This window comes from Oncorhynchus masou, chromosome 4 (assembly GCF_036934945.1).
Source record: "Oncorhynchus masou masou isolate Uvic2021 chromosome 4, UVic_Omas_1.1, whole genome shotgun sequence".
NCBI classification, from domain to species: domain Eukaryota; kingdom Metazoa; phylum Chordata; class Actinopteri; order Salmoniformes; family Salmonidae; genus Oncorhynchus; species Oncorhynchus masou.
Genome location: NC_088215.1, coordinates 952,248 through 965,266, shown reverse-complemented (window position 1 = coordinate 965,266; position 13,019 = coordinate 952,248). Strand labels below are relative to the sequence as shown.

Here is a 13,019-nt window from a genome sequence, read left to right as displayed (position 1 = left end):
AGCAATTTAGCTGTCTGTAGAATGCTCTCCATGACTAATACTCCTGTCCTGGCATCCCTTTGTTGCATTGTGATGAATGTGTCACTAAACCTTGTTTGACATTGACTGAAAATAAAGACTTTCATTTTGGGCTTTTCTTTGGCTGGCTGCTTATGTAAACCAACCTGAGGGGGAACCGCACATCCAATATGAGCTCTCCCTCTCTTTATCTCCCTCCTCTGGAGTCCATTGACCTAGTTTCACAACCCAGAAGTTCTGCTGCATGAAAGCTACACTGCTGTACTAAAATGTAGTACACAGCAATAGGCTGCAGATATAATCCAATTACATTTCACCCCCTTCTACCTGAAGTGTGCACTTAGTGTTTAAGTCCCTAAGTACTGAAGGTTTGCGGTAGGACATGAAAGACTAGTTTCTCAAAGCAGAGCAGTTCTACAGCTTCATCCTACTCATACATTTTTGTTTGAAATTCATTATCTTCGACATACTGTAAATTCCTCTACTGGAGAAGTACTGATTTTGAAATAATGCCCTTGACTATGCCTTAGCGAGTGCAGGGTTAGGTTCGGTAGCTTCTCGTCTGCTGCCTTCATTTGCATTGGTCTGAAAAAGACTGAACAGTATAAAAGTATATCAGTACTAACCCTAACCCATCAGCAGATGAAGGAAAGGAGACGTGGTGAGTATGAGTAAGCCACTTTACTAGATTGTTGATACACCCCTGAAGAGCCCTTAGGTCTGCAGGCTTTTGTTCTGGGTCAGCACAAACAACCCTAATTGGGTTTTGTAAAGGAAGTTTCAGGATGGCAGCCGAGATTTATTCTGGATGCTTTTTTGGACACAATTTGTCAGAGCAATCTGGTATGTTTGGGCTGGAGTGGAAAATAATGTGCACACACCCTGGGATCTATCAGGAATGGATTGGGAGACTTGAGTTTCCAGGACTGTCTGACCCTGGTGTTGTTTCAGGATGGCAGTGGGGCCCTGAGGAGAGCAGGGTCGATGGGGAGGCTCCGGGATGTCTTACGGCGAAGCAGCGAGATGCTGGTGAAGAAACTACAGGGGAACGGTCCCCCCGACCCACGCAACCTCCAGTAAGAGAGAGAAACATGCGCAAACACACAGTGCTTATTGAGTCCTCACACCCCATGCACAGTTATAACATTTTGCTGCCTTAAAGGTACAATATGTGATACTACTTCATTCAAATGGCTCTAAATGCCCATAATAAAGTGGCAAGGATCAGAGAATAAAATGCTTTGAACATTACATGATAACTTCAGACCCCAGTGTTGCGCCTCTGGCAACTGCTATTATAACAGTGTTCAGTACGATTTTGCTGTAAAATTTGGCCTGTGTGCTCTCACATAAGATGCGTGGCCACTTGCCTTTCGAAGGATCCAAGACCCATCTCACAATAGCAGTTCCTTGGAGTTTGCAAAACAGCATTGGCACTTGGATTGAAACCGGTGCTATGGTCCGATGACATGAAATAGAGCTCTCACCGGTGGTGAGTTTGGCATCGAAAAACGAATGTGGTGTCCGCAACAAACGCTGACACCACATCCAAGTATATCTGACCAAATTATGAAAGACGAGTAATTTTGCATTCTGTAAAGTGAGCGTGAAAGAGGTGAGAAAATCATTTGTGTCTAACAACAATGAAAAGCCACTGGGGTCTGACAACATGGATGGAAAATGACAGGATAATAGTGGATGATATTGCCACTCCTATTTGCCATATCTTCAGTCTAAGCGTACTAGAATGTGTGTGTGCTCCCAGGCTTGGAGGGAAGCAAAGGTCATTCCGCTACCCAAGAATAGTAAAACCCCCTTTACTGGCTGAAATAGCTGACCAATTAGCCTGTTACCAACCCTGAGTAAACTTTTGGAAAAAAATTGTTTGACCAGATACAATGCTATTTTACAGGAATCAAATTGACTACAAACTTTCAGCATGCATATATGGGAAGAATATTCAACAAGCACAGCACTTACAAAAATGACTGATGATTGGCTTAGAGAAATTGATAAGATTGTGGGGGCTGTTTTGTTAGACTTCAGTGCGGCTTTTGACATTATTGATCATAGTCTTATGTGTTATGGCTTTACACCCCCTGCTATATTGTGCATAAAGAGTTATTTGTCTAATAGAACAGAGGGTGTTCTTTAATGGAAGTTTTTCCATCATAATCCAGGTAGAATCAGGAATTCCCCAGGGCAGCTGTCTTGGCCAATTTACTTTTTTCAATCTTTACTAATGACATGCCACTGGCTTTAACACTTAACAAAGAGTTGCAGTTAGTTTCGGAGTAGGTGGGTGGCAAGGAATAAGTTAGTAAAAGCATTGTATTTGGGACAAATAATTGACATTTTCCCAGAACCTTAGCACAGTCTTGTAATAAATAATGTGGAAATTGAGCAAGTTGAGGTGACTAAACTGCTTGGCGTAACCCTGGATTGTAAACTGTCATGGTCTAAACATATTGATATAACAGTAGTTAAGAGGAGAAGTATATCAAGAATAAAGCACTGCTCTGCCTTAACAGCACTATCAACCAGGCAGGTCCTATAGGACCTGGTTTTGTTGCCCCTGGACTACTGTAAAGTTGTGTGGTCAGGTGCAACAGAAAAGGACTTAGGAAAGTTGCAATTGGCTCAGAACAGGGCAGCACGGCTGGCCCTTGGATGTACACTGGGAGCTAATATTAATAATATGCATGTCAATCTGTTTTTATGAGAGGTGACATGTTGAATGCACCAAGCTGTCTGTTTGAACTGCTGGCACACAGCTCGGACACCAAAGCATACCCCACAAGACATGCCACAAGAGGTCTCTTCACAGTTCCCAAGTCCAGAACAGACTATGCGAGGCACACAGTACTACGTAGAGCCATGACTACATGGAACTCTATTCCACATCAAGTAACTGATGTAAGCAGTAAAATTAGATTTTAAAAAACAGATCAAAAATACACCTTATGGAACAGAGGGGACTGTGAAGCAACGCAAACCGTATGCACTGACACATGTATACATACACACGATAACATGCGCACTATACACACACATAGACATGGATTTAGTACTGTAGCTATGTAGTAATGATGGAGTAGGGGCCTGAGTCCACACAGTGTGTTGTGAAATCTGTGACTGTATTATGGTTAAAATTGTATGAACTGCCTTAATTTTGCTGGACCCCAGGAAGAGTAGCTGCTGCCTTGGCGCCAGCTAATTGGAATCCATAATAAATACAAATACCTACTGTAAAATATGGTGGGAGGCTTTGATGTTATGGGGTTATTTTGCTTCCACTGGTATCGGGCCCTTAAGGTCAACAGCGGCTTCAAAGTCTTTCATTGGCCAAGACATAGCATCAGCAATCCAGGGTTTATATACATCATTGGTTGAACCTCACTGCAGGAACAATGAATAATAGTGGAAGCCTCATCCATGCCCAGTTTTTGCAGTGTGTAAATTTAAGTAATGAATAATATGAAATGCTCAGAGACCAGGTTGGGTTAGGCACAGGGGTGGTTAGTGCCAGATCGCCTGTTTTTACACGCTGAAATAGCCAACTAACATACTTTCGACACTTGCGCCACATGAAAATAAAGCGCCTTAGTTCGTCTTCTTTGCATAATGTTATCATGGAAAATATTTTATTTCCAACAACCAATCAGCAACTGAAAGTTGGCATTGGTTGACTGACAGTGGCTGGAATTACAATTAGATTTCTAAAGTAAGCAAATAGTTAGCCAACATTATACTACATCTAAAGTCATTCTGAAGTCAAGGTTTTGTCTGTCAAAGATTGAATAGAAACTGCTGTATTTTTGTGAGCTATTGTTAGAATTGCTAGGTTTTTAGAACTATAGTTGCTAGCTATTGTGGAAACACAGCCATGTCTAAAGTAAATTTGACGCCATTATGATGAAGTGGTTTCCTACTCATTTTTTGCATACTTTTAGTTATGTGTTCACACTCCCAAGCCACTATAGTTAAGTGATTATGGATATAATCGGTCAGAGCCATGGTTGAGTGGTAAATCACATGTACAAATCTCCCCGCTTGAGACCAGGGTTCAATCCCCGCATTCGTATATCCCAATGTTTCTCCCACCTGCCTGTATCCCAATCTGATTTCCATCATGAACTTTAGTACCAGGACATTTTAGCCAAAAACCTGGTTGCCTCTGCCAGGAGGCGGAAACTTGGCCGCAAGTGGATCTTCTAGCAAGACAATAACCCCAAGCACACATCAAAATCCACAAAGAAATTGTTAATTGACTGTTATTAAAAAGAATTGCAATGGTCATATGAGTCCCCGGACCCCAATGAAAGCCTGTGGTTTGAATTGAAGAGGGCAGTCCATAAGTGCAGACAAAGGATATCAAGGTTCTGGACAGATTCTGTATGGAGGAATGGTCTAAGGTCCCTCCCAATGTGTTCTCCAATCTCATAAAACATTTTAGAAAAAGGCTGTGTCGTTATTTTAGCAAGGGGAGGGTGCTGGAGTGTTAAAAACAGGGGTGCCAATATATTTGACCCCTGTCTTTTATCGATTTTGTATTTATTTGTTACTTGTTAAACAAAATCTCTCTTTCTCTGAGCAATTGTATTAGTATAAAATACTATAATTAAAACCAAAATATATATTGCTCAGTATTTGTATTATTATATACATGTTTTGCTGATCTTTATCAGGGTGCCAATAATTTTGGACCTGACTACTATACTTTCTATCTGGTTTTAGACATTCAGTTAGGGATGACCGGTATGGATGTTCTGGACTGTTACCAATATCCATTTATTTTATTTTATGGCCTTCTGAACCACAGATAGAAGATGCACCCAAGTTGCTATGTTATTAAGACAAATTGTGAAATGACTTAAATATGGGAAATGTTTAAAAATATATATTTGCATAACAAAGTGACTCAAGAAACGAGGTGCTTTGGAGGCTGAATGGGGCTTTAAATGCCAAAATAGCCCGTGACAAAACATGATTCATTTCAGTACAATGTTTCTCTATCTGATTCCCATACGGTCTCAATAGTGTCAAAATACCCTGGCCTAAAAAATATACATATTTAGATTACAATATTCACACATTGGAGATTATTTTAAACAAGTACCAAAAAAAAGTATTTATACCCTTTCCACTCCAATCTTCACTTCTTAAATGGTGTTTCTGCAACTACAGCACCAAGTCTGACACTACATTTCTGGTTACGGATAATGCTGCAGTTTTTTTTTTTTTTTTTTCAGCTATTGTCTTCCTCTTAATTAGGACCACCAACCCAACACTTCTGTACAAGGTTTAGTTGAAGATAAATAGCACAAAAATAATCTTAAATGTACTGTTATATTAATGATTCAACTCACATGAAGCTCTGCTATTCTGAGCAGATATTCAGTAACGGTGTTACTGAATCATAATATGAAATGCACCTGACAAAATGTGTAAACAAATGAAAATGTTGTGACATTCAATTGACACACAAATTCACACAACATAATACGCTATTCCTTCTTGGTCCAGTACCCGTCAGTAGCCTCACCCACACACTCGCCGAAAGCATAAGACATTTCATATACTTTTGCTTGAGACCCACTCCAATGAAAATGCTTTGTTATTCCGTTGCAGTATGAAACGAGCTGCCTCTCTGAACTATTTGAACAAGAGCAGTGGTGACAACGACTCCTTTCAGGTAACACGTCTCCTAGTGGATATACCGTTATTCCTACTTCTTGCTTAGTTTGCATTATGGCCTTGTAGCAACTCATCCGCTGCCTGCTGGATAGTTCACCTTAGTTCACCCAGGACCGAGATACCTGTTCTAAAAACACCCCCATCATTCTCTCTTCAGAATCGAGTTTAGCAATAAAGCATGACCTTGTGTTTGTTGTTTTTTTCTATCTGTATTTCTTTAATTCTCTCTCTCTCTCGGTCTCTCTCCCTCCTGTCTCTCTGCCTCTTTCTCTCTACAGAGTCCAGCAGGTGATAGGAGGCTAAGGCAGAGCAGGAACCTGAGTTCCAGTACTGTTGAGCTTTACAGTGGAACTGGAAACTGAACACACACACTCCCAACAGTTTTTCCAAATATGAAGTTGTTTAATTTTCACTTGTGCCATTCTAAACCTAAATTTTGTAGTTTCCATTCCTACATTTAAACACTGTTTAATGTTATTGCTGCTTTGTAGACTTTCTGTAGAATTCAAAAAAATATATTGTAAAAATGTGCTTGGTTGTAATGTCATTGATATATTGTGAGATCAGACAGCGAGAATCCTTACTGCTTGGATTGGTTTGATACAAATCCCCTTTAAGGTGCTCTGTGCAATCAGACACTCAGGGCTCAATACACTTATTGTGGACCCATAGTGTTTCACATGGAGACCAAGCATAGCTCGTTATTAGCTATTATTCACTATACCTGCAGATTCTGAAGGCATGGTGGGTCAGTACTCTTCCCAAATCAGAGAGGATTATTATTTTCAAGAGCTGTCCGATTCCGCCATGACACTTCTTTTTACACGGGTTCCTCCCCTTTCCATAACCATGAACATACTCGCTACTGTAGTTAAATAGTACTTAAGTCATGAAGATGGTATTCATGAATATAGAATCAAATATATCTGCCTCCTAAAGGGGTACCTCACCTAATAAAAATGTACATGAAGAAAATAGTCGATGGAACCAGATATTTCTTGTTTATATAGCTACTACAGCTTAGCCTTGAGCATTGTTGAGTGTAAAACCATTTAAGTGGTGCTAGGACTCCTGTTTTGCTTGTTGGGGGAGGGGGGGGGGCAGCTACTGAAATTAACCTAAATCTAAGTACTTACTCAGTAAAGGCCAAATTCCATGATGTAATTATCATTTTTAGGTTAGATGGTAACCACATGTTGACCTGGTTATTTTAAATTTCTTCAGGCACTGTATAAGAAACTTAAACAGTAATTATTTATCTCAGGGTCTGGGATTGAGTGTTTCCCAAAGCTATACTTTCCAATGCTGTATCAATTCATGCAATACACTCTTCGAACAAAGGGTTCTTCGGGTGTCTCCATAGAAGAAACCTTTTTGGTTCCTGGTAGAACTATTTTGGGTTCCATGTAGAACCCTCTGTGTAAAGGGTTTTACATGGAACTCAGAAGGGTTCTACTTGGAACCAAAAGGGGTTCTTGAAAGATTTATTGTATGGGGACAGCCAAAGAACCCTTTTAGGTTCTAGATAGCACCTTTTTTTCTATGTGTGTAACTAAGCCATGTCTTCCCTGGTCTTGATCTGTTTGTGCTCTTGCCCACAGTCTAGCCTCACAGCATAATGGTCATGTTTGGCATTATAGCACAAACAGACTGGCACAGGCTAAGGCTAACTTTCTATGGATGTCAAAATGTTCCAATGTTGAAGAGGGGAGGCTCATTTTCTCTATAGCTTTTCCTCCCTAAGAACGTTGGAGAGACACAAAGGAAAACATTTGTTTTCATTCAGCCATGCAAGAGATGCATTCCATTAGATCTATTTACCAGTTGTAGCACAGATAGTAAATTATATAATGAAAAATGATTATAATCATGTTTTATTGAGTTTATGAATCAGTCATATGAATGTAGTATTGCACTAAAAAGATCATTAGGCTTGAATTGTGAATATATTTTAATATTTGTTTAAATATGATTTAAATATTTTTCACTTCGGTGCTATATATGTGTTAATATATATGTAGATCAGAAGGTTTTTCATATTCAGATGACTCAATGTTTAAAGGGTATTTTAGTGGTGTAAAACTGAATGTTAACCATTTTCAGGTTGTGATATTCTTCTCATGCAATCATTTTCAGTCAGAATTCCTTCATTGAATGTAAATAAACCCTTAATAAAACAGCTGATATCATGTCCTGGTATTGATTGTTATTACTAACCTTTTGGTAGCCTTTGATGACTGTGGACATAATGTAGGCACAATGCTGTATGCCTATGTATGCTTCTGCATAACTGCAACAACCAACAGTAAACTTCAGTGCTGGGTAATCATAGCAAGCCATCAGCAGTTGTCTTGAGAAAATGGCTCAAACTATAACTTATCAAGGGGTATCACCTTTCTAACCATGGAAATAGAATGTAACAGATTATAACAAGAACAGCATATTGAATAGAATGAACAAAATAAGAGTCCGACGAGAAATCGAGACTTAATGATAAACTATCATTTTAAGAGTCAAGTATAGTGTGTCGTCAATGGTAGGCATCGTTTCATGGAACATTGTTGGCTGATATACCAATGTCGTATACTGTATATACCCTATTATTATTCGCACTGTCATCGGTTTGATGTAGCACATTTTTTCTTTTCAAGGACATGCACACACGACACCCCCGTCTCCTATACAGCAGCTGCATTGAGTACCGTTCTCATAGCAGCAGGGTGTTATGTTGGCAGCACGATCGGGATTTATTTTTAATTATGAGTCCCCCTGCAAATTAATGCAAAACTTTGGGCATATCGATTTTCTTTTAGCACTCTAGTGCAGCACAAGTGTTTTTCACAAGATTGCAACCACCCATGAAAAAATAAATGGATAATTTGACATACTTTTAATTTACAAATGTATTATTTATACCACCATTTCTTAAAGTTTACACCAATCAGGTTTGTTGAAAGCTATTGTATAGGGCAGGTTATATTTAAAGGGGAACTGCAGCGGCTAATTTGGCTTGTTTTTTGGGTTGCTCCTCAAGAAATCCTGGTGGCCATGACAGAAGCTAAACTTTGATGTGGGTGTTTTTGGGTGTGTCCTTGCAACCATCAAGACACACCCATCTGTCAGAACCTTGCCTGCAGCTGTTTCACACCACTCAATCAACAAACAAACCTCATGCATGTTGAGTTCAATAACTACAGTATGGTTATTATGTATGGTGAGATGCCAGAGGAAGCTTTAAATAGGTCAGTAGTCTACAGAGTAATTTGAGAAGAATGCATTTGCTGAATTTATGTAGTTATTCTAAACAAAGTGTTTTGATAACTTTCAAATGTAATAACAGGTCAATGTAGAAGAAACAAGCCTTTACATAATTACCATAGAAGCAGTGTTCCTCTAATATAACAATGTGAACCTTTTATTGTCATTCCCAGCCGATACAGATACTGTGCCTATTCGTAATTTTGTCTGATGAAATGAGGCTACCTTCGCAAACATGTCACAGTGGTCATACCTGTATACCTGATGTCCTGTATACAAAATTAGTTTCTTGATCCTTTTGCAGAATACACAGGGTTTCTCCCTCCCCATAATGACTGATATGATTCAATTCAATAATTTAAAAAAAGACAATACAAGTAAAAGTTTACTACATTATTTTATGCTAAGTGACAGGTCTCTCTCCATGTAAAGACATCAGTATCAAGCCCGTCTGTCAGACTGGACTTCACATCATCTTGCAAGTCTCCATGTGCTGACTCCATACATGCTTCTGTGAACACATACACACACAGTCCCTGTTCTATTGCCACTGGCAGTTAGGATAGGTGATATCTGACAAACAAACATATACTATGTTGAAGCTTGAAGAGGTCAGACTAAACCTACCTAATCGACGACCATTGGTGAGTGGGAAAGAGGTGAGGCTGGAGGTAAGGTCTTTGCCAGCACCCCATTGATAAGCATGGCAGTATAGATCAGCCCCTGGCCCCTCATCAAATATACAGTGCTATTTAAGAGTGGCTGGCCCAGTGCTTCAGTTTCATTGATAGATGCAGAGGGTTGTTTGTCTAGAACTCCCCATTTTGAGTTCTAGACAAACAATCCTGTATCTGATTTTGTTTTGCGTCACCTTTTTGGTTTGCTTCCTGAACTTACTTTTGGTGTGGGGTTTTCTTTTGTTTTGCCTCTTGAGCAAATTTAGTGGGTGTCTTTTTGAACCCCTCCTAAAACCCCACCTGTTTCGTTTTGCCGGTTGTCAGTGACTCTTTGTTAGTTTCCCCCTTCTGTTTGAGTGACATTATTTGGTCTTCTTGCTGGGGAACATAACAAAATGGGGGCTTGTCTGGGATATTGTTTCCCGTAAGTATGGTGGTCACTCTCGTCACCTACTCTGAAGCTCTGCTGTACCCAGATATTTGTGTTCAAAATAAACTTGTGGAGAGTTTCTTTCACTGACATCCACCTTAAGGGGTTATAAGATTGGTGGAATCATTTAGAAAGTTGAATAAGCACACAGGCTTTAATTAAATAAGAGGGTGTGCATTGCTTTGTCTCTTGAATGGAGATCGGACTGTGGCACTTGAAGTTACTGTCCTTCGGGCTTGTGAGTTGGTCCCAGAGGCATACAGACATCAGTTCTGTATATTTAAAAAACAACAACAATAAAGCCATGTTGAGTTCGCAAGGGAACAAGCATGTCTTTTTGATCTGTTCTTAAGAGGTCAAGGAATTTAAAGACTCATACTTCTCTAGCAGTTCAAGAATTGCCTTCACGAAAGGGTTGCAACCTAGATTCACGAGTACACGATCCCGCTTGAGAAAGCTGCAGTTCTAGCAGATGAATTTGTTGACACATACAACTACCTTCACAAACAAAGCAACCAGGAGTTATCTCTGTGCAAAAAGCAATCCAGAGAAGTCCCCTACTGTGAGGTTTCAGCCCAGAGATGTCCAGAGAAGTCCCCTACTGTGAGGTTTCAGTCCAGAGAAGTCCCCTACTGTGAGGTTTCAGTCCAGGGATGTCCAGAGAAGTCACCTATTGTGAGGTTTCAGTCCAGAGAAGTCCCCTACTGTGAGGTTTCAGCCCAGAGATGTCCAGAGAAGTCCCCTACTGTGAGATTTCAGTCCAGAGATGTCCAGAGAAGTCCCCTACTGTGAGGTGTCAGTCCAGAGATGTCCAGAGAAGTCCGCTACTGTGAGGTTTCAGTCCAGAGATGTCCAGAGAAGTCCCCTACTGTGAGGTTTCAGTCCAGAGATGTCCAGAGAAGTCCCCTACTGTGAGGTTTCAGTCCAGAGATGTCCAGAGAAGTCCCCTACTGTGAGGTTTCAGTCCAGAGATGTCCAGAGAAGTCCCCTACTGTGAGGTTTCAGTCCAGAGATGTCCAGAGAAGTCCCCTACTGTGAGGTTTCAGTCCAGAGATGTCCAGAGAAGTCCCCTACTGTGAGGTTTCAGTCCAGAGAAGTCCCCTACTGTGAGGTTTCAGTCCAGAGATGTCCAGAGAAGTCCCCTACTGTGAGGTTTCAGTCCAGAGATGTCCAGAGAAGTCCCCTACTGTGAGGTTTCAGTCCAGAGATGTCCAGAGAAGTCCCCTACTGTGAGGTTTCAGTCCAGAGATGTCCAGAGAAGTCCCCTACTGTGAGGTTTCAGTCCAGAGATGTCCAGAGAAGTCCCCTACTGTGAGGTTTCAGTCCAGAGATGTCCAGAGATGTCCCCTACTGTGAGGTTTCAGTCCAGAGATGTCCAGAGAAGTCCCCTACTGTGAGGTTTCAGTCCAGAGATGTCCAGAGAAGTCCCCTACTGTGAGGTTTCAGTCCAGAGATGTCCAGAGAAGTCCCCTACTGTGAGGTTTCAGTTCATTTCTTCAGTGCCCAAAGATAAAGATCAGCAGAATACTGTTTTTGTTTTGTTTTGTATCTGCCAGTTTGTCAGTACTGGCGTGAGAAAGTACACATCGTCTATCAGTGTTCTAGGTTGAAACGGAGAAATGAGAGAAAAGGCCGTTTCTTCTTGCGGGAGCACTCCGGCACATTAAGTCTCTGGTTAGGACTGGTGTATTTCCTAAACAAGATTTTGGATCCGATGTGTTATAGCCCTTTGATTCAGATTGGTTCGTGCCTCTGAGGAGTCGGGATGCTGTTAAGCAGCCGGTGAAGATACTGTGAGATACCGGGGCAGCCCAGCCCTTCATTTTGGAGGGTGTTTTGCCTTTGTCTGACACTTCAGCAACTGGCTACAATGTGTAAGTACACGCCGTGGAGATGGGTTGCATGGAAGTTGCTTTGTATAATGTGGAACTCGAGTCTGATCTTATTTCTAGTTCCATTGTTTGAGTGAGGCCTAGCCTACCAGTGAAGAGGGTCTTGCTCATTTTGGGAAACGATTTGGCTGGAGGGATGGTCGTGCCAAATCCTGTTGTTAGTAAGGAACCCAGAGTAAAGTAACCTGATGGGTTATCAAAAAATGATCTTAGTGTTCTCAGTGTGTGCCGTTACACATGCTACGTCTAAGAAAGTTGCCGGGAGCAAGTCTAGTGTTGACGATGTCAGCGATCCCACCGTGGTCGATATGTCCGAGACGTTTATTGGTGATCCTGATTTCGCTAAACCTCCTGAGTTGATCTCTCCTTTGAAAACCCCAAAGGTGAGCGAAGGTTCCTACAGTTGACACTTCAATGTCCAGGAATAAGCTGATTGCAAAACAGTAAAATGTTCTAATGAGGAAATGGCATCCTCGCTTCACTTCGGGGCAAGACAATTGGCCCAGTGTGTCTCAAATTGTCGTTATAGTTAGACTACGATAAGAGATACTGAGGTTGGCTCATGATGTTAGTATGGCAAGCCATCTTGGGGTCAACAAGATGTATGACTGTTAAGGGAATTTTTTATCAATGATGACTAATTATGTATACATTTCAATCAGGACTGACTCGTCCAAATGCTATTATGTACTGTACATATATGAATTTTCTCTCTTGCTCCCATTCCCAATTGTATATAATATAGTCAAGAGTTTAGTAACAATGACAGTCTGTCACCCCAATGTTATCAATGTATACTTTGTCAATAAGAGACCCGGATGGAGTAGCTCTTTCCTCCCAATTGGCTAAACTTCATGTCTTGGAGTTAAATGAGTGCGAATAGGCATTCCCAAATGTACAAAGACACATAATCCTGCCCATAAAATCATTCCCCCACACAACCACCAGATGTCAGCCCTGCCCATTATCTGGCATTCCTGCTTTCATGAACAGCTTTACCATACCGGCCTAAACTCCTCGACCCAGAACCGTACTAGGGTGTCGACC

General features: G+C 40.9%; 1 protein-coding gene across 2 annotated transcripts in view; it reads left to right on the top strand.

Annotated features, from left to right (window-relative positions):
- LOC135521073 (kinesin light chain 1-like) overlaps positions 1 to 7,896 on the top strand; it is a 33,217-nt gene extending 25,321 nt beyond the window's left edge. For both annotated transcript variants that reach the window (XM_064947010.1, XM_064947019.1), the window contains exons 14-16: positions 970 to 1,094; positions 5,650 to 5,713; positions 5,994 to 7,896. In XM_064947010.1, the coding sequence (XP_064803082.1) occupies positions 970 to 1,094; positions 5,650 to 5,713; positions 5,994 to 6,077 (273 nt within the window). In that variant the 3' untranslated portion in view covers positions 6,078 to 7,896. The remainder of the gene's footprint in view (positions 1 to 969; positions 1,095 to 5,649; positions 5,714 to 5,993) is intronic.
- Positions 7,897 to 13,019: the final 5,123 nt, after the last annotated feature.